At 36.0% G+C, this 21,999-nt stretch overlaps 1 protein-coding gene across 2 annotated transcripts in view; it reads left to right on the top strand.

Moving 5' to 3' along the window:
• The first annotated feature begins 1,589 nt into the window (after positions 1-1,589).
• LOC121735607 (runt-related transcription factor 3) overlaps positions 1,590-21,999 on the top strand; it is a 39,518-nt gene continuing 19,108 nt past the window's right edge. For both annotated transcript variants that reach the window (XM_042126470.1, XM_042126469.1), the window contains exon 1: positions 1,590-2,416. In XM_042126470.1, coding sequence (XP_041982404.1) covers positions 2,011-2,416 — 406 coding nt within the window. In that variant the 5' untranslated portion in view covers positions 1,590-2,010. The remainder of the gene's footprint in view (positions 2,417-21,999) is intronic.

Below are 21,999 nucleotides of genomic sequence, written 5' to 3'. Positions count from 1 at the left end.
CACGTTCTCACAGAAAACTGGCGTGAAACAGCGCTTGCGCTGTGTTTCGCCGAGTGAGTGAGTTTACCGGAGGCCCAACCCCCTACCTTATTCCCTTCCCTACCCTCCCCTATTTCCTTCCCTTCCCATCCCTACCCTCCCCTATTACCTTATTCCCTCTTAAAAGGTCGGCAACGCACCTGCAGCTCTTCTGATGCTGCGAGTGTCCATAACCGACGGAAGTTGCTTTCCATCAGGTGACCCGTTTGCTCGTTTGCTCCCTTATTTCATAAAAAAAAAATATCACTTTTCTAATAATTTACCTTTTTTCTGAAATTAATAAGAACCAGAGTTTATATTGTTTTAATTTATCATCCTTAATCTTTTGCTACTGTCATCGTAGTCTTTTCGAAAACAGCATAAAATAGCATATATTAAACTTACGGCTGCACTCTATACAGTATAAAAATAAGCACTTAAGTTTAATTTAAAGAATAAGAAACTTTCAATTTAATTTAAAGTCAGTAAGAAAGCTAATCATTAAATGCCTCTTTTGGAGTTTTAAATATTATACAAAGTTTAAGAACCTAAGCAGCTTTAACAATAATTTTATTACCAAGAATTAAGAAGATAATTCTTGGTGAAAGTAAACAACATAACAGGTTGTATCATAGCTCGGCTGTTGATTTAATTACACCATGCACCGTGCTGAAAAAGGGATGCGCCTTATGATTGAACTGAAATTTTTTTATACACCTTTATTACTTTTAATATTTTTAACAGACTTGATATTCAGGTCAGCTTTTTAAGTTGGAATGTAGCTTTAAGTTAAGTTATTAATTATTTAAGTAGAGCAAAAGAGGTAGTATAAAAATAGTTAATGCTTTGTAAAATAAGCAAAAATTTACAACAAAACTATTAAACAATATTATTACTCACAAACATGTTAAGATAAGTTAGATTTTTTTTTAATTATTTAATTTACACACATTTTTTTATTTATATGCAGGTGTTAGAAAACTGTGTGTTTATATTTTACACACATCCTGTATGGTCATTAAGAGCTAGCTGTGAAAGTAGAAGCTCTGTAAGAGTTTAAGTTAAGTGTGTCGAAAAAGTTTGGCACCTAACTTTTTGTTTCTATTACCTCTGGTACGAAATATTTTTACTGCAATATTATGTTTAGACTAGAACAAAAACACTATCGTACGCAATTTCCTACTTTTGGTAGATAACGTGTTAGAAATCGACCCTCGTAGCACACTCAAACTTTACACTTCACAACTTGTAATTCGCTGTACATTGCTGATACAGTTTGGGGAAGTTCAGGCAGGTCTATCAGCGGATAGCGGCAGACGAGCCAGCATGCTGATCGGCTGCTAAATGCCGCAAGATCGGTGCTCCGTCCCGCTCCCACCCGCGCGCCGCCGCAGCCTCTCGCTCGCGCCGGCGCGAACACGTGTTTATTTGTATGTTTTATCCTTCGGCGGCTTTAAACCCAACCCACCCCGACCGCAAAGTGCGCTCCGCCGCCCGCCGCGCCCGCGCCGCCCCCGCGCGCGGCCGCACCGCTCGCCCGCGAAACTTTGTCCGAAGTCGACGGGTGCGGACGTCCGCCGCGCACTAGCACCGCGCCCGCCACGAGCCGTCGCTCTCCGGCCGCGCGCCGTGACGCACGCACCCGCACCGGGCCGCACGATAGTAAACACGACGCACAAAACTTTAAAAAACTCCCGCACCGAAAGCGAGAGCGCCGCCGCGCGGCCGATCGGAGGTGCGGGCCGCAAAAAAGTGCCGCCGGCCCCGAAACTAGCGAAAAGTTTTTTCGTCGCGCGCGGGGGAGCCACCCCGGCGCCGGATAAAAATCGCCCCGCGCGCCCCCGCGCTCCCGAACCTTTCATTCACGGGGAAAAAAGTGTGGCAAGGCCGCGTGACGTCATCGTCGTCGCGGCGCGTATCCTAGCAACGAGCGCGATGTTTACCGCGAGTGACCGGGCGTGAGAGTGCAGTGATGTGAGCGCGCGCGGCGGGATGTGCAGCACGCAGCGCGCACGGGCGAGGATGCACCTGCCGGGGGCAGCCGCGTCGCCCGACACCAGCTCGGCGCTGCTGCACGAGACCTACACGAAGATGACGTCCGACATCCTGGCGGAGCGCACGCTGGGCGACTTCCTGTCGGAGCACCCGGGCGAGCTGGTGCGCACGGGTAGCCCGCACTTCGTGTGTACGGTGCTGCCGCCGCACTGGCGCTCCAACAAGACGCTGCCGGTGGCGTTCAAGGTGGTGGCGCTGGGGGACGTGGGGGACGGCACGCTGGTCACGGTGCGGGCCGGCAACGACGAGAACTGCTGCGCGGAGCTGCGGAACAGCTCGGCGGTGATGAAGAACCAGGTGGCCAAGTTCAACGACCTGCGGTTCGTGGGCCGCAGCGGCCGCGGTGAGTGCGGAAGGTGCAGTTATTGTTACACCATCACTTGCTTACACTCGGTTGTATTTCGCCGAATCACAAAACAATTTTTTATACTCCTGATAGCGACATAAAAAGGAAGTATTGCATATATATTATATAATATACATAAGCATTAGTGCTTTCCACATCAGAGATTTGATTATATTTTTGTCATCCCAATTTCAAATTAATCATTAACAAAAATTCTTGCTCTCACTACCGCACTCAGAGTGAAACATCTAATTACATAAATGTACTTAATTTAAAATTTGGCATAAGCTTCAAACATTATTTGATAAACTCTTCATTAAATTAAAGGTTAGTCATAATTACGTGTCTCTGAGTGCGGTAGTTCATCTATTAAAAAAACACAATTTAGTTGCCAACAAAATATCACCCAAATATCAAGAGATTAAGGGCCTGTTTCATCACTTTCTGATAAAGTGCCGAATAGGCTATTGACAACTTTTTTGACAGATTCTCCATACTAGGTCTGTCAAGTTAATTGGTGGATAGTCTATTTGTCACTTATCATGGTGAAACAGGCCCTAAAGTAAATATCAATAAAAGGTTCTGAGCTTTGAATTCTGATTTGGAAAATACTGGTGGTTTCAGACATATCAATTACACCAAATATAAAAATAAATATTTCTATTTCCCAAAATTTAATTGATTGAAAAACACAAAGAACAAATTGAATGAAAATCAAAAAGCTGTAACAAGCTTTAACCCGCAAGTTAATCCGACAATTATCTTCAATAAGACGGCAATTAAAAGCTTTGTCAAAAGTTCCGGAGCGGGGAAAAGCTGTTGACACCGGCAAAAGTTTTTCCTTAAGAAAGTTGTTGTAGGGCGGGATGGCCGCCCTAGTCCGCCCTCAATGGCCCTCGACTTAAACTTTTCTTGAACTTTTTCCTTGCTGCACTTAACCCTCTACTTTTTTTGTCGGTGTAAATAAAATGAAATAGATTTTTATCAATATTTTTAACACATTATTATTAATTTAAATGTAATTAATTTCTCACGTGTCTTTGTGTGTGACTGATGATGATGTGACTTTAAAGGTTTTTTTTAAAGACAAGAATTACGGTAGTGCTTGGTGAGAAAAATATCGAATTTTTTGATAATGTCATTAACACATCAACCCTCACCCAAAATCTCAATTGTTTTTTTTTTACTTTAAAATACATTTTGTTAAAATTATTTTAAAATATTATTCAGTAATCTATATTAAAGTACCCGTTTATTCAATTTATTTAATTGTTAAATCAATCAGTGGCCATAAAAATAACGACGCTTTAAAAATGCTGCAAAATCTTGCAGCCAGAAAAAATGGCAACAACTTGTAAAATTATGTTGTTTCCCGCGATGCCGTACGGGCATAAAGTTCCTCAAGAACCTTTCATTTTTCTGTCGTTAAAGTTTATAGCCTATTTCCATTCCGTGGCTGTGTTTGATTTACAATGATAATGCAGAAAAAAAGTTTGTGCCAACAGCCGTACTCAGAGACAGCTAATAGACACTTAATTTTAATTTAATGAAGGGTTAAATTAAATTATTTTTTTTTATTAAAAATTGCATCATAATTATAACACCAGAGACATACTAAATATGATGTACACTTTTCTATTGAAAAAAGGCTAATAAACACCATTCCATCGTTAATCACGATGGATGGAATAATAAAAATCTTAAATATATGTATAGTATAAAAGTATTAAATATATTTCCGTTGTCTGGTACCCGTAACACAAGTCCTTCAGGTACTTAGCACGGGGCCGGACTGACGTGGTGTGATATTATTATCATTATTAGTCCCTCTTGTTGAGAAAATTTAATTTAGCATCTACTCTTCCTTAAAAGATTCTATGTACCTTTAATAATCATTCTCTAATCTCTATGTCATGCGCTATTACTATTACGGCACCACTCAGAGACAAGTATTAATTACATGATTGTAATTTTATGAAGATTTTGACTTAAGCCCAATTTGATGAAAAGTTTGACATATCTGTGAAACTTTTCATTAAATTTAAATCATCATTAAAATATGTAGGTATCTTACTGCGACTGTTAAGACTTTTTAAATACTATCATTCATATCATTATATCAATATCTAAACCAAATTCTATGTTCTTTTGTCTAGCTATAAACGCTTGCTATAACCAATTAACTATACTATACGGATTATCATCAACAATAGTAAATATAATCCCATTGTCTCAGCCAGGCCTATCTAAATCTAACAGTATTATATAAGCTGAGTTCTTAGTCAAAATGCAATCGCCAGTTTCGAAAGCGAAGTTACATGTTAAAAATGTATGGGATTTGACATAAACGCCATGCTGACACGCTATCGAATCTGGCGAAAGCATTTTGACTAGGGGGCCAGGTTCCAAAATAGTATGTTAATTAAATTAATAAATAATTGTATAGTAATACAACTTAAATAATTAGTTTGATATCAACCGCCAAAAGTACCGTGGTACCAAAAAAATTAAAGCGCCATGTTAACTTAGCATAGGTACGTTAAGTTTATCAAATTATTACATTTTCCTTAGTTTTCCTTAGTTTAGAATTTATATTTTACTTAATTGATTGGGCTGTATTCACTTTGATTAGTGATAAGTGCAGGTGATTATTGCAAGTGAATATTTTAATCAGAAGATAGTTGAGTGTAGACAGCGACTGATTAGTATTTAGTGCAAGTCCTTTAATTTCTCCTTATCACTTATCAATTGCACTCGCACTAATCAAAATAAATACAGGCCCGAAGACTAAGTCTAAAGATCATCTGCGTACAGGAGTAGATCATCTGCTGGCCTAGCATGCGTACAACGAGATATCTCACTCTCAAGCGTAGTTATATTGTCGATATCGACAATCGACATATATTATCTTTTTCGTCGACAGATAAATTTCTGGTTCGTAGACTAGCTTACTCGTCGATGATGCCATTTGAGATATATATTTTTATTAAAATAAGGGACAGACATTGCAAGCGTGTTTCTTGACCTTCCAAATCGTAGACGAATACTCTTCTGATAATATCAAAATCTCAACAAAACTCGATAAAAACGTGTTGTCATGTTAGGGTTCGTAGACAAAAATAGCACAGATTAAAAAAACACAATTATCTCTAATTTTGACGACAGACACGACAAAAAAATATGTCATGTTAGGGTCAATAGAGATGAAGAGACAAACCATCGAGCATCGAGAAAACCTGTAGACAAAATTTTCTCGTTGTGCACATGTTAGGCCGGCTGGTGGCAATTATAATAAAATTGTGTTGATTAGCTGTCCGCCTATAAAAGGTTATCTCGTCCCATTGGCATAAAAATATGAGGTTAGGCTTTTTTTCCTTTTTCTTAACATTTTTAACACACATTATTATTTTGTAACAATAATAATTATCATAGAAAGATCACCAAAGAAAATAATCTAGCAAATTACATCCAACCTCACTTGGGTAGGTAAACCATATCTGTTGGCGTATTTCACTAGACTAGAGATCGCCCAATGATCGAAATTCGACCTTAGTGTCAACTACATTAGGACCTATATTTTGTAAAAAAATATTGACTATCATATTTTCTTAACTCTTGTCTCTGGGACTCAGCTGATCTCAGACTGGCCATGTAAGCATTGTCTAATAGTATCTAAGATTCAATAAAAAAACTATAATCCATTTTCAATTTGTGACCTTGTTGTCAACCGACTTGAACCATAAATAAAAGAGTATAATTCGTATGTATAGGCCTGTAACTCAAAAATCTGTCATTTTCCTACTGTGTGTGTTGTAGTGTGTGTAATGTTTTATTTGTTAAAAAAATTATGATAAAAGCATAATTATTTCAAAATAATATTAGCTCGATGAACTCCTTCACCATATAAACTATAACAGTGCAAAATTTCGTTCACGTACGTTTTCCCATTTTTCGTCAAAAGGGATACAAAGTTTTTGGCTCACGTATTAATATATAGATTGACTAATGACTATAATGACTAGTAAAAAAACTTTTTGGAAATATAAAAAATTAACAAAGAATGTAGTATTGAGGAATATATATATATATATATATATATATATATATATATATATATATATATATATATATATATATATATATATATTTTACTTTCCATACTTGACACTGGCAGAATGTTGCTAAAAAGCGATTGTTTGCCATTAATAAAAGAAGAAGAAGAAGAAGAAGTAACAATACTGTAATAAATTAATATCATTTTTTGCAAAATTATCGAAAAAGTGAGCAAATAAGGTTAAAACATAATTATCGGGCTTGAAAATCCCCTTGATTTTAAAACTTAAATACCCGCACTCTTTTGAGTGCAGTGTGTTTATGATACTATAATCGATGTTTGTGAATACTATAAAAACAAATGAAAAAGGTTAAATGGAAGGTGGTTATGATGATCACAATGTAGATTTGACTAACTCTACCTATGTGGAAGATTAAAAGATATAAGAGAAGTGTTGTTAGTATAAAGCTTTTGTAGTACCTATTGTTATAATACATAATTAATTATAGGAATTTACAGCTTAAAAATAATGGCAATGAAATCAAATATTATAATTTTTAATTGCAATAATCAAAGATAGCACTTTGAATTGTGTGAAGAGTTGTTTGCTCTTAATTAATAAAAAAAGAAAACTATTTTTTTACATCAACATTAAACAATAATATTATACACATTGTACTCAATTAAGTACACCTTAAAAAACCTTTTTCTCGGGTCTTAACGGGTTGAAATCACGCATAAGCGAATCTTATTAAGTGAACACCTTATAGTAAAAGCCTCATATTCGTACTAATAAGACGCCACCCCATGTAATTACTGACTTGACTAGTGAAATGAACTAAAGGGGAACAGTTTTAGTTCGTTAAACTTCTATTACATTTATAATTGTAAAACTTATATCGTGAGTCGTGACTGAAGATTTGATTAGATCTCATTATATTGTTATGTCTCTTTTGAACACGTGCATTTGTTCAGCCTTCAAGATTGTATCCTCTCGCACATTGAAAACAAGTGTTATTTTTATTTCGAATCCATTTTATCCACAAGTTTTCGTTAAAACATTATCTTATTCTTAAGAGGGCGACTAAAGCAAAAAAAAAATCAAACATCGTCTACCTCTCTTCACACTCACGCCCGTCTTTCATAATATTATGCCAGGTGAAAAAGGACGACGAGGACTCATCGCCAAGTTATTTTTAGGGTTCCGTACCCAAAGAGTAAAAAAGGTTTAAAAAAAAAAGGAAAGTAAGATTTCGATGTCTGTCGGTCCGTCTGTCTGTCTCCAGGCTGTATCTCAAGAACGGTACTAGCTAGAGAGTTGAAATTTTCACAGATTACGTATTTCTGTTACCGTTATAAATACTAAAAACAAAATAATTCAAATATTTAAGAGGGGCTCCCATACAAAAAACTTTTTTGGCATTTTTTGCTCTATATCAAGCAGAAGGCAGCAGGTAGGCACTTGATATTTAAACAAAGGTATTAAATATATGTCTACTTCAGTAATTAATAATAAAATAAAAATTTAAGGGAGGCTCTCATACAAAAAAAAACCCGACCAAGTGCGTGTCGCGCCACGCGCAATATAGGGTTCCGTAGTACCGCTAGTTTAAAAAAATTTTGTATGGTCAATGAATGTACATTTATAACATGTGTTACACTACTAACAACATCATCTCAGTTACTTTCAAAGAAATTTGAACGAAAAGTTCCTTTATACTTCGCCGAATAAATTTTTTATTTGATCGAATCTCAATAACTTATGAAGTCTTCTTAGCCGTGATAGTTTTCCTTTTAAATTCAAATTACAGCTTTGTAGGTCCTATAGTCTCTGAGCAAAACCGCGGACAGACAGACAGACAGACAGACGGACAGACGGACGGACAGACCGAAACTAAACACACCGGCAAAATTAGAGGAACATAACAAAATTTTCATTTTTTTTTTAATTGTTCACTGATTTTTATATATTTATTTATTTATTTACTAATTGATTATTAAAAAATAAATTTTATATAAATTTAGGGCATAAAAAAGTGAAAAATAGAAAAAAATCAAAAAATTAAGAAAATCTTTGAAATTTCAGTAGTAAGTTTTTAAGATAAATTCTCCATTTTTATTAAAGAAATGCCATGTTAAAAGCGTGTAATGCCTTCTATGGATCTCAAGAGGGCCTGGAAACGCCATTCCATGCTTGCATTTTAATTCTCAATCATTTCCTGTGGGATATTCTCCTCTCCTCCAGTAGCGCCAACTCGAGCTCCTGGACACATTTTGGAGCTGGAGTTTTAACTCGTACCGTTCACCCATTGATGTGCCACACGTCTTCAATCGGATCCACATCCGTAGACCACGCTGGCCTCTCCACCTGGGCTACGCCAGCATCGTTTAGGTAATGACGCACATAAAATTGAAATTACTACCTAAAACTGTGTAAAAGGCACACCATGCAGTTCCAGGATGTCGGTGCTATAGCCTTGTACTGTCAAAGTACCATCATCTATAATCATCAGCTCCATGCGGGCTCCAAATCATATGCAACTCCAAACCATTACGAAGCCTGCATCATAGGCCACTGTTTCCGGTAAGTTAGATGGCCTGTAGCTTTCCTTATGATTTATCCACATTCTTTATCGCCTGTCAATACAATGTACACAGAATTTGCTCCTATCACTGTACAGCACAAGATTTCACTCACTTGTCTAATTTTGATGTTCACGCGCAAATCTTAGCCTGGCTCTTCGGTGTCCTGTCTCAAGTTTTGGTGCCCTTGCTGGCACTTTTGAGTTTAATTTAACTTCTTTGAGTCTTCTTCTTGCTGTACAATCACTTACACGTTCAACTTGGACCTGTTCCGACAGGTTTCGTGTCTGCATAGCAGTTTGAGGTCGATTTCTTAAGTTTTGTTTCCTTACAAAATGGTCATCCTGAACCATTGTCACCCGATATCTGCCTTGTTCTCGTCTCCGAACGTAAGATCCAGTCTCTCTGAAGCGTTGAAAGTTACGATGAACCACGGAAGCCGACACACCTAAGGCCTGACTGACCGAACGGTAGGTGTGACCTTTCTCTATTGTGGTTACAGCTCTAGCTGTCGCAGATGCTGGGAAATCACTAATTTTGTATCTAAGCAATGTGTTCTTCCAAAAACCAAACAATCAAATGAGCTGAGCATACCTTGCACCCCGCTAGAACGCCATTCTTATTAGGAACACTTATAACGTCAATAATCGAAAAACACTTATTAGGGCATAATTGCTATAAAAACCTGTCAACTTGCCAGTTTTGTTCAATATTTTATTTCTTGAATGAGCTTAGAAGCTATAAAAAAGGCTTTCAGACAGCCCGACCCACTTGAGTTCAAGTTTTGGCCCTTTTTACCTATGTTCCGCTAATTTTGCCAATGTGTGTATAAGGGTTCCTTGTTGACTACGGACCCCAAAAAATTAATTGTAAAATCGTCAATTTTGCTTTAGTCGCCTACTTAATATAAATTCAATAAATGTAAAATATCTAGATAAATCAGTACCTATTTCAATCCATACTAATATTATCTAATATTATAAATGCGAAAGTGTGTCTGTCTGTTACCTCTTCACGGCCAAACCGCTGAACCGATTTTGCTGAAATTCGGTATGGAGATACCTTGAGTCCGGGAAAGGACATAGGATATTTTAACTCGGAAAAATGTACGGTTTCCGTGTGATCCGTCCGAATTTTGGCGCAACGGAGTTGTGGGCTTCATCTAGTCTTAGTACATAACATTATCATAAATTTTGTATTACATTGTCCTTATTTTAATGTCAAAACAAACTTTTATAAGAACGTTAAAAAAAACTTAAAACTACTATTCTGAAAATGCTATTACCTATAATAATAATAATTTTTCTAGAATAACATTTTTCTAGAATATCAAGAAAATAGAAATAATAAGTCTGATTTTCAAAGATTGCATTAATTTATTAACAGAAAAACTACAGACGTGGACGGGAAATGGCGTTTTTTTGTTGATTCTTATGTTTATTATTACTACCTTTAAGATAAAAATTACAAAATCGTGATATAAACATATTTACTACGTATCGTTGTTTAGTATGTTTTTGGTTATACTACCGCGCAAAACTTTTCTGCAGACAAATTATTTTCACATTTTAATTTGACAGCTAAAATTATCCAAGTATCTTATTATAAAATAATATTTAATTCTAAACTTAAACTATCTAGGAATCTATAACTCTCCCAAAGCCGTACAAAATTAACGAAGCGCTCAGCAATGGATTCCCAAGAAAAAATAGCTCGTCGTAACCACATTGCGAAGTTTCTTGCATTACCAGGCGATATTTCAGCGCTGTGCAAATGAAAAGTTGCGAAGAAGCCCGCCTTCCCCGCTCCAACCAATAGAAAAGGTCGGAAAAGCAACGTCTTTCGCAGAGGCGGAGCTTCGCTTGCGGTCGACGGCGATTTGAATAAAAATTTCTTCTCTGAAGAATTCTTTTAACGTATTGCGGCATTCCGGTATAAGGATAGTATAAATGTCGTACAGTATTCGCTAAAAACAGGGAATAGAGTTACGCGTGGGGTGTGTGCGACTTCAATCAATGATAAGCAATAATATTCAATCAGAAATCAAAATGAAATAGTTGTTTTCAGAACGAATTTTATGATTTTTTTTTCTTAACGTCTTACATGATGCCTACTACGGGTTTGAGAAGTAATAAACATGAACAATTTTGCAAAAAAAAATGTAAAGTATTAAAAAAGTTTAATCTATATAATTGGAAAATCTGAAAATCAATTCCCAAAGACGAAAGAGAAAGTTGTACGGTACGGTATCTTTGTGGTAAAAAAGATCTTTTTCAAGAAACGTGACAAAATTATCTTTGTTTCACCCCTTTGGTATCAAAAATTAAGCCAAAATACGTGCCCGATAATAATATGGTCTCATATGAAGACTACTGTATTATATTGTATAGGGTAACCTTGTCAACCATAACGCGGCCGCAGCGGTAGACCCGGGCCGGCCGCGTAAAACTACAATTTCGTTGGAGGGTAGTTGCTAACTGTGCGGGCCGCAACTTGCGTAACTATGCATCGTGTGAAACCGCCGCTACCTCTATCAATGTCTACAGTCTACACGCTATTGATTTGCTTTCCAAATTTGAATGTTTTTGAATTTCGTTTTGTGCTATCCATACTAATATTACAAATGCGAAAGTGTGTCTGTCTGTCTGTCTGTTACCTCTTCACGGCCAAACCGCTGGACCAATTTTGCTGAAATTTGGCATGGAGATACTTTGAGTCCCGGGAAAGGACATAGGATACTTTTTTATCCCGAAAAAATGTAAGGTTCCGCCACGATAAACGAATTTTGGCGCAACGGAGTTGCGGACGTCGTCTAGTTTATTATACATAAATACTAGCTGTTTGACCGAGTTTTGCTCGGTATTCGATAAAACAAGAATTGCTCGTTTAAATATATAAGATATAAAATTTTATTGTACTCGATTGGTTAAATATTTCTTATTTTAAAAATTAAAGGACGTAATCTCAACGTAATCTCGACGTAATCTCACGTCAAAAATCCGCAACTTGCGTAAGTTCTATGCATTGTGTCAAAACGCTACCTCATCATTAGAATTTTATTTTATCCAGGGTGTAACAAAAATAAGTGATAATACTTTAGGGTGTGTACGTGTTCCTTGTAGAGAGTTCACTGTGAAAGTAGCAGCTCTGAAAGACGAAAAAAAATATTCCGTTTTGTATGGGCAAGGGCCCGAGCGTCACGAGTTTCTCCATACAAAAGTGAAAAAAATTTTTGGTATTTCAGCGCTGCTACTTTCACAGTGAACTCTCTACAAGGAACACGTACACACCCTAAAGTATTATCACTTATTTTTGTTACACCCTGTATATTACTAGCTGTCCCGGCAAACGTTTTTTTTTTTTTTGCCATATAAAGTATTTCGCCCATATTATTTTATTGAAGTGACTAAATAAGTATGTCACCATGGCAACGTCCATCGCTATCCCGTCCCACAAACAATGGTCGCCGTCAGTCTCGAGTTGTAATAATTTACTAAAATATTGATTCAGCAAATGCACTTATCAATATAAAAAGTACCCAGTAGCCGATTCTCAGACCCACTGAATATGCATATAAAATTTGGTTAAAATCAGTAAAGTCGTTTCGGAGGAGTACCTACGCGGTCTAACATTGTGACACGAGAATTTTATATATAAGACTAGCTGTCCCGGTAAACGTTGTTTTGCCATAATATATATATTTCATACTTATATAATATAATATATTAAGTATTTCGCCCATATTCTTTTATTGAAGTAACTGAATAAGTACGGCACCATGGCAGCGTCCATCGCTATCCCGTTGCACAAACAATGGTCGCCGTCAGTCTCGAGTGGTAATAATTTACTATTAATTGAGGTAAAATCAACTTTAATTAAAATTAAAAGTAAAATAATTTTTCATATTATGTACCATACAATTTTTAATTACAACAACATGGTAAAAAATATGAGTGTCGTAATGGTAATGGTAAATTGTACAATGCAAAGGTATAAGCGGCACCCGGCGCTCGCATAACAATTGAAAATCTATTGTGTCTGCGATTCCCACGATCGAGGTATTATAAAGATTAAAGTAATCACATTTTACACTTACGTGTAATAGACTAAAATGTACTATACTCCACTCGGGCTAACTTGTCGCTAGCGGTCATTAACTCCCTGTCAAAAACTTGTCATTTTCCATATAAAACCACGATTGACAATATCTAACATTTCATTGTCAATCGCGGTTTATATGGAAAGTGGCAGGTTTTTGACAGGGGGTCAATGACCGCTGGCGACAAGTTAGCCCGAGTGGAGTTTAGTAAGAAAATAACCTTGAAATGGCCGCAATCGAGGATTTAATTATTATGTAACTTTATTTTAATGACAGATTTTGAAATAAATTCTATCCGTGTTTGTCAAACCCTTCATACTATTGACGTCTTCTAATCCCATGCTACGTATATTTTGTGCTTTCAATGAAACTACGAATGCAGGTAGTAGAAAAATTGATTTATAGGCAGACTGCAGATGATGCACGTATGTACGTGCGTCATCTGCCTATATTTAGTCGGATTTCCCAAGCCTAGCTGACAGAAATCACGAAGACTAAATTAAGCAGGTGCGGTCTGCCTATGAATCAATCTGTGACTACCATTAAACTCAAAAAAATCACACTATTAGATAACACAAACACTCTTCAGATTTATGATAAGATTTTTCGTTAACAATAATTAAAGTTAATTTATCACTAAGTGCCTCACATACGGCGGGCACTAATCTATATATATAAAAATCAATTGCTGTTCGTTAGTCTCGCTAAAACTCGAGAACGGCTGAACGGATTTATCTTATCTTGGTCTTGAATTATTCGTGGAGGTCTAGGGAAGGTTTAAAAGGTGAGAAAAATTCGAATAATTGCCGGGAAAATCCTCAAAACAGCATTTTTCTATATCCCATACAAACGTTTTCTAAATAAAATGGAGAGTCAATTTGTAATTTATTACCGCTGCATAAAGTTCAAATTCGCGTGCGCGTTGGAGGACCTAATATCGCGTTCTGAAACTCAACAAAAGTGAAAGTGAATCGCGAACGCGACAAAATTGCATAGTCTCAAAATACATAGTACATAAATAAACACAATTTTAGCTAACTTCAGTTGTTACTCTGTCCGATTATTTTTTTAATAAGACTATATAGAAATCGAAAGATAAATCTATATATATAAAAATCAATTGCTGTTCGTTAGTCTCGCTAAAACTCGAGAACGGCTGAACGGATTTATCTTATCTTGGCCAATTTTGATGAAATTTTTTGTGTGTGTTCGTGGAGATTCGAGAATGGTTTAGATTTACAGTTTGGTCTACTGGAAAATGTTTTTTCAATTAATTTCTTATTTATAAGGAGTTGTTGATTTTGGAATGTTTTACATTAGATCCGGCGGACGGCGCTATCATCGCATTCAATATTATTCTATTTCAATTTTAGTTTGTCCTGACAGATGGTGCTACGATTAATTTGAAAAAAATTTTGTTATTCAATTCATGTGCTGATTAAAATATTAAATAAATAACACATAGGCTACAATTTTAACCGACTTTCAAAATGGGGGAGGTGTTATGTTCGTTTTCTTATATTCAACGATTACTCCGCCGTTGGTTAACCGATTTTCAAAATTTTTCTTTTGGTATATAGGGTATCATCCCAATTTGGTATTATATTCAGAAAAGTGATGATCTGATGAAGGATCCATAAGTAATCGAGGGAACTCCTCAAAACTTATAGGGAAACATATGGTGACTTCGGTTTCGTGAGAAGTATTCTAAGCATATGCTACCAACAAGTAAGATTTTGCACCGAGATATACCTGGTATACTGTGGTTCGGAAGGTGCTGAGAGAATTCCTGATTCTTTATAGATACAAGTTTGGGAGTTTCGGCGTTGTTTTAAGAACAGAAAGCATATGCTACTATGCAAATTACATTCTTCATCATCATCATCATCATCATCACTACCATATCATAGTCTTTTAGATCGAGACTCGAGTTTGTCAAGCGATAATTAAAAAAAATCTATATCAACCTAATATTATAAACCTGAAGAGTATGTTTGCTTGAACGCGTCAATCTCAGAAACTACAGGTCCGATTTAAAAACTTATCTCAGTGTTAGATAGATCATTTATCGAGTAAGACTCATCATTTATCGAGAAGGTTATATTATATTATTACTCTAAGACTAATACGACAGAAGAAACTCAGGAAAATGTGGGAAAAACGGGGGAAATATTTTTTATGGGAAAATGTACCTACGGATTCTGTAAAATTTCTAATTTACGCGGGCGAAGCCGCGCGGGACATCTAGTATGTTTAATATAAAATGACAGCCGCAACACTGTTCATTTATCACAACAACCAATCATTTTACCAACATTTATCATAACCTCCTGCAATTTTTCGCCATCGCTCTACGCGAAAAATATACCAACCCCATCACCTTGATGAGTTGACATGATCAATACTTAAGGAGAGTACTCGGTACTTGATTCTTATTATAATTATTTAATAAAATAATTAGGTACTTAATTTTTGACCAAATTTTCCTTAAAATAAATAAATCATGGACACTTAGTAAATTACTATGCGGCCGGCGCGGCGACATGCGCCCCGCGCTGCGCGCTACCCCTCCCGCGCGCGGTGTCCATGCGTTGGGTAAATAATTATTTAACTTTAAGCTACATTTACTCAGTGATCAATTGATATTGTTTTTTTTCAACTAATATCACGCCAAATATCACGTCCTCGAGTATTGAACATGTCTCACCAGTCATGCTGTATACGACCTGCAAACCTTCAAGAAGAATGCGTATTCCCTACCGTCCGGCAACGCACGTGTGCAGCTCTTCTGATGTTGCGGTTGTCCATGGGCGACAGTAGTTGCTTTCCATCAGGTGACCCGTTTGCTTGTTTGCCCTCTTGTTTTATTTAAAAAATGTTTTTTACGGAATAAAAACTATGATAATATATATTCTTTTCGCGTCACTTACAGTATATTCACACCAAATTACATGTATATCAGTTTAGTTGTTTAAGCGTGAAGAGGTAACATCCAGACAGATACTTTCACATTTTAGAATATTAGTAAGGATTCCTGTATAATCTAGGCTTCAGTAGCCATTACCATGATCCATAATGAATAGTACAGTATTAATCCAGTCGATCGGCCCGCGACATTAGCAGCTCGTTAGAGTAATAGCCGGAGTGTCTCTGACAGCTGTCAAATTGGATCGCACCTCGCGCGACGTCGCCGACAGAAAAGTGTGGATATGCCTTAATTTTGTGCATGACAAAGGCTGTCGGCCGCACTTAGAGACATTTAATTATGATTAAAGTTCAATTTAATGAATTTGAAAAATTTTTGGGGCTCATGTCAAAATCTTCATTCAATTACGGCTAATTAATATTCGAAAAAGAAAAAAAGATAAATATTTAAAACAAAGATTTTTAAACAAACCAGCATCACAGACGTACATACATTTAAAAGTGCCAAAATATCGCCATAGAAAAAACTTTCTGTCGCACTTAGAGCCGATAGTAAGTACGGGAGCCCTAGAACAATTTTTTTTATTACTATCAAGCTCTAGTCAAACAAGTTTTGTTGATTACAGAACCCTATAACGGAACCCTAATGAGCAGATTTTTTGTATATTGATAGGTTATTAGTTAATATAATTTAAGAGTAACATTGTTCTACAAATAAAACAGTCCATATTTTAGGACCATCAATTCAAAGTATGAAATTCTTTCTATTTCTGTTAGCTACCACTTTCAAGATTTTTCACAAATAAAAATGTTGTTTGTTTTATCAAAATGAAGCTACTCACAAAAAAATTGCTTGATAGTAATTAAAAAAAATGTTCTAGGGCTCCCGTAGGGCTCTGAGTGCGGCAGAAAGTTTTTTCTTAGGCGATATTTTGGTACGTTTAAATGTATGTATGTATGTGATGCTGGTTTGATTTTAATATTTTAATCGGTGTCAGTAAATTCGTAATAAAGGCTGTTGAATTTATGTTGTCAGGGTAAACATTTTTTTTAAAGATATTTTTAAGGCTTAATTCATATTGAAAATCTTAATTCCGGGAACCGTATTCATAATAATTATTATGATTGGATACTGTATGAAAATTATTTTTTCCGAGTATTTTAATTAATATTTCTTGTATTCTAATATAGTAGCAAATTAATTATTATTATTAACAAATATATAAAAATTCTAATAATATATTATGTAAGTAATAGCTTTGCTGACATTCAACATCGATCACACCCTGATGACCTAATCTTATATACTAATTATTAAGGATTCTGTGAAAATTTCATTTGCCTGCCTGTTGTCATTGATATCGAGCAAAAAAGGCCAAAAAAATCATGTTTGTTGTATGGGTTAAATTAAATTTTAATTTAACCATACAACAAACTTTAATTTGTTAAATTTTATTTGTTTTCAGTATTTATTGTTATAGCGGCAACAGATATACACAATCTGTGAAAATTTCAGAAATTTAGCTATAACGGTTCTTGAGATACAGCCTGGAGGCAGACATACGGACAGACAGACGGACAGACAAAGAAGTCTTAGTAACAGGATCCCATTTTTAACCTTTGGGTACGGAACCCTAAAAATATTTTTTTATTGAATCTTAAATACTGTTAGACAATTATTACACGGCCAGTCTGTCATCATTTGACTTTATTAATCTGATACCGTCGTCGCAGGAACTATGTCTAAAAAATAATAAATTCAATATTTTGACAACAGAATATCAATAGAAAAGCGTTGAAAGGTGAATGCCCAAAAAAAACCCATAGTCGATTAAAATAATTTATATACAGCAAACTAGACCATTAATAGTAGATTGTAAATATGTAACTCATTTTATTAAAAACCATAACCGAAACGGATGATTTGAAAAAATAAATCCGAGATTTTGAGACAGCGCTTTGAATCAACTATGTAGTTTCTTCCTTTGTTTTTGTGTTTTCCTTTGATTTTGTGTTAAAAATGATGGTGACACGTATAAGAACAATGAGTTTCTAAAATACTAGAGTAGCAATGTCTTACAAAAGATTCTCAGAAATGCGTAACCACTTTTTTGTTCAAAAGACAATGTCAAGTCATATATTCGTTATGTCATTATGTATGTGAGATATGCCTGCAGGCATCTTCGAAGTGGCAACGCGTTGCTACCGTAAACTTCCAATCTAGTTACGTTAGTAACATAGAATATCATTGTATAAGAATATACAATTTAGAGAAAATAAAATCAAAACCGGCCAAGTGCGTGTCGGGCCACGCGCAATATAAGGTTCCGTAGTACCGCTAGTTTTTGATATTTTTTGAATGGTCAATGAATGTACATATATTTTTATAACATGTTATATATTACTAACAACATCATCTCAGTTACGTTTTTAAAGGAATTTAAATTATAAATTCCTTTAATACTTCTCCGAATAGTAACATTTTTTAGTTGATCGACTATTACTCTACTTAAAACTTATGAAGTCTTCTTAGCCGTGATAGTTTTTCTTTTAAATTCAGCATCTTTCCTACTCCCGTGAATATTTTTCCAGAAGTAACCGTTTAGCTAGTAGAAGGGGGACACTGCAGGACTTTTTTTCCACTTTGAAACTTCATATTTCACATCTCTAAATCGGGAAATGATAATATGTTATACTCATAATATTTTTAAAAAACATATCCAACGACACCTCACACGGTGGGGTGGACGCGAAAAAAAATTCATCCCCGCTAAAATATGTGTAGGGGAGGTACTTACCTTAAACATTTTTTTAAAGATCTTATATACCATTTTGTCGGCATCATTAATATATGTGCATTCATGCCGAATTACAGCTTTGTAGGTCCTATAGTCTCTGAGCAAATCCGCGGACAGACAGACGGACAGACAGACGGGCGGACGGACAGACGGACTGACAGACAGAAACTATAAGAGTTCCTTGTTGACTACGAAACCCTAAAAAGAGATGTCTTATATTATATATTTTATGAGTAAACTAAATCACACGTGGCTTTTCACTGTATTCTGTACCGGTTGTATCACGGGGAGTGCTCTGAGGAATTGTTCGGAATCATACCTCCTGCAACTTTTCGCACTCGTTCCACGCAAAAAAATATACCAACCTCATCACTTTGATGAGTGCCAGTCTTCCACCGTACGTTTTTCGGAAGAAAGCGTATTCCCTCTTAAACACACCTGTAGCTCTACTAATGTTGCGAGTGTCCATGAGTGATGGTTTTTTTTTTTTTTTTTATGAAAGAAGGGGGCAAACGAGCAAACGGGTCACGTGATGGAAAGCAACTTCCGTCGCCCATGGACACTCGCAGCATCAGAAGAGCTGTAGGTGCGTTGCCGGCCTTTTAAGAGGGAATAGGGTAATAGGGGAGGGTAGGGATGGGAATGGAAAGGAATAGGGGAGGATAGGAAAGGGAATTGGGCCTCCGGTAAACTCACTCACTCAGCGAAACACAGCGCAAGCGCTGTTTCACGCCGGTTTTCTGTGAGAACGTGGTATTTCTCCGGTCGAGCCGGCCCATTCGTGCCGAAGCATGGCTCTCCCACGTATATTTTTTTTGTTTATTGCTTTCTATCAGGTGACCCGTTTGCTCGTTTGCCCTTTTATTTTCGAAAAGACGTAGATAGTTAACTGATATCATGTTATAATCGTTAAAAATACATTGTACAGATTATACCATTTCTATACCAAACTGACATTCTATATTTTTAGATATAAAAGTGATAAATATTTTAATATTAGATACATGAATATAAGAATCAGTAGACAAATATAAATGTGTTTTTACTACGTCCTAATCGTCACAATATCGTTTGTAGCATCATGTCGTCCTAAATATCCTAGATTCCTATAAGAAAAGTCAATTGGTTACGATCGTTTTTAAAGACTTGGTGATTGTTTAATCCAAAAAAGACATTGTATTTGGGATACCGTAGATGTAGTCTTTATTATGTCCCATATAAATGGTTTGAATCGATTACGGGTTTTTGGTCCATACATTTTTGGGCATTCACCTTTGAAATATTTTATAATTTAATTTTTTATTTGAGGTCGAATTTTGACCACTGGGCGATCTGTAGTAAACATAAATTTTAATCTTGAAACATACTAAAATTAATTATTTGAAAACGAATAACAATATGGGAAGGAAGGCCTTAGGTCATATCATGTGTAAAGCCTTCAAACAATAAAATATATTTTAAGAATATCTGGCGTATTTCCTTATCATGGGGCAATCTTTACAATATATTCTCTTTCCTATTAAAAGAAAGAATCATTAAAATCTGTAAAAAGAAAAAGTTAATGAAGCAAATATGGTTTTATAGTTCTAATATTTTTTTGCTTTAATGTAAGACACGAACCTTGCAGGCTTATATCACCTGCTTATGTGGTACACTCTAAGAAGCTGTGATTATATTACTTAAATTAATAAAAATAAGAAAAATAAAGCCTATTTTGACCTTGAAAATAACAAAACGGAAAGGTAAAAATATCTATACTAATATTATAAATGCGAAAGTGTGTCTGTCTGTCTGTTACCTCTTCACGCTCAAACCGCTAAACCGATGCTGCTGAAATTTGGCATGGAGATACTTTGAGTCCCGGGAAAGGACATAGGATACTTTTGATCCCGGAAAATGTACGGTTCCTGCGCGATAAACGAATTTTGGCGCAACGGAGTTGCGGGCGTCATCTAGTTATTAATATTTTCATCTTCTCACATTATTGGATCTTCACCAATTTTGCTGTTCTGAACGCCTAAAGGTTGACTGGTATAAATATTATGCCTCAAGAGTAAAAAAATAAATAGTAGAACAACTTAGTATTATATTCGTATTTCGTTATTCGTAGCACGTTCGTAGCACGTGCTACGCGCGTGATATGTGACGTCATAATATCGTCGTATCCACCCTATGCTGTCTCCGTATAAATTGGACTTAGATTCTTCGGAGTGCAGTCGCGACATACTGCACTTAGTATCTAATTCTTGAACGTATGTTCGAGGGTTATTATTTAATTACTGTTTGGGAACTAAAGAGAGCTGTACTGAGTATATAATATTTTCTAAAGTTTGTTATGGGTTTTGCTTAAGTGGTTATGAGTAATCTTTTAGAGTATTCGTAACCTATCGCACTCGACATGGTGTGGGTTCGATGACACGTTTGAGATATCAAATACAGCCGTCCGCATACTTGGTACAACATCGTGAAGAAACCTGCACATGGTCAATTATTCTGACGTCATCATATTAATCCCTTGGATTAGGAAAACTGCTGTCAGAATGACGTATGTCCTTGGACAACTATACGGCATTTAGAATTATGTCCTAGGTGTTATGTTGGACAATATTTGAAGAGTGATTACTTCACTAATAACTAATAAGACACTGTATAAATCATCCACAATGCATGCAAACGCCTTCTTTCTCATCATCATTTTGTAGATACTTAAACCATTATGATAAATATTTGCGGTCGTATCAAAATACCAGATAAAATATGATATTTCAAGGGTTACAACTTTACAAAACCTGAACCCCAAAACCTAATAAATACCCGCAACAAAGAAACAAAACATTAAGGCGAAAATAATAGCGGTTACTCGCGGAGGTGTGTTTTTAACCCATCATAAACCCTTGTGTAAATCAATCTGGCGTCAGTTAGCGTGTTGCAGAAGTAGGATATTGTGAGCTCGTAAAAACGGCGTCGTGTACGGGGGGCATTAAGTAGGGGTTATTTATTTAGCGGGAGTTCCGAAATATTACACAGTGTAATGACCAGAGCGAATGACGTCTTGAATCTAACTCGACGACGCCATAATGGTGAGCTACTGGTGTCTGAAACTAACGAAAAATATTTTGCA

Source organism: Aricia agestis, chromosome 17 (genome assembly GCF_905147365.1).
Source record: "Aricia agestis chromosome 17, ilAriAges1.1, whole genome shotgun sequence".
NCBI classification, from domain to species: domain Eukaryota; kingdom Metazoa; phylum Arthropoda; class Insecta; order Lepidoptera; family Lycaenidae; genus Aricia; species Aricia agestis.
This window is presented reverse-complemented; position numbering and strand designations above follow the sequence as displayed.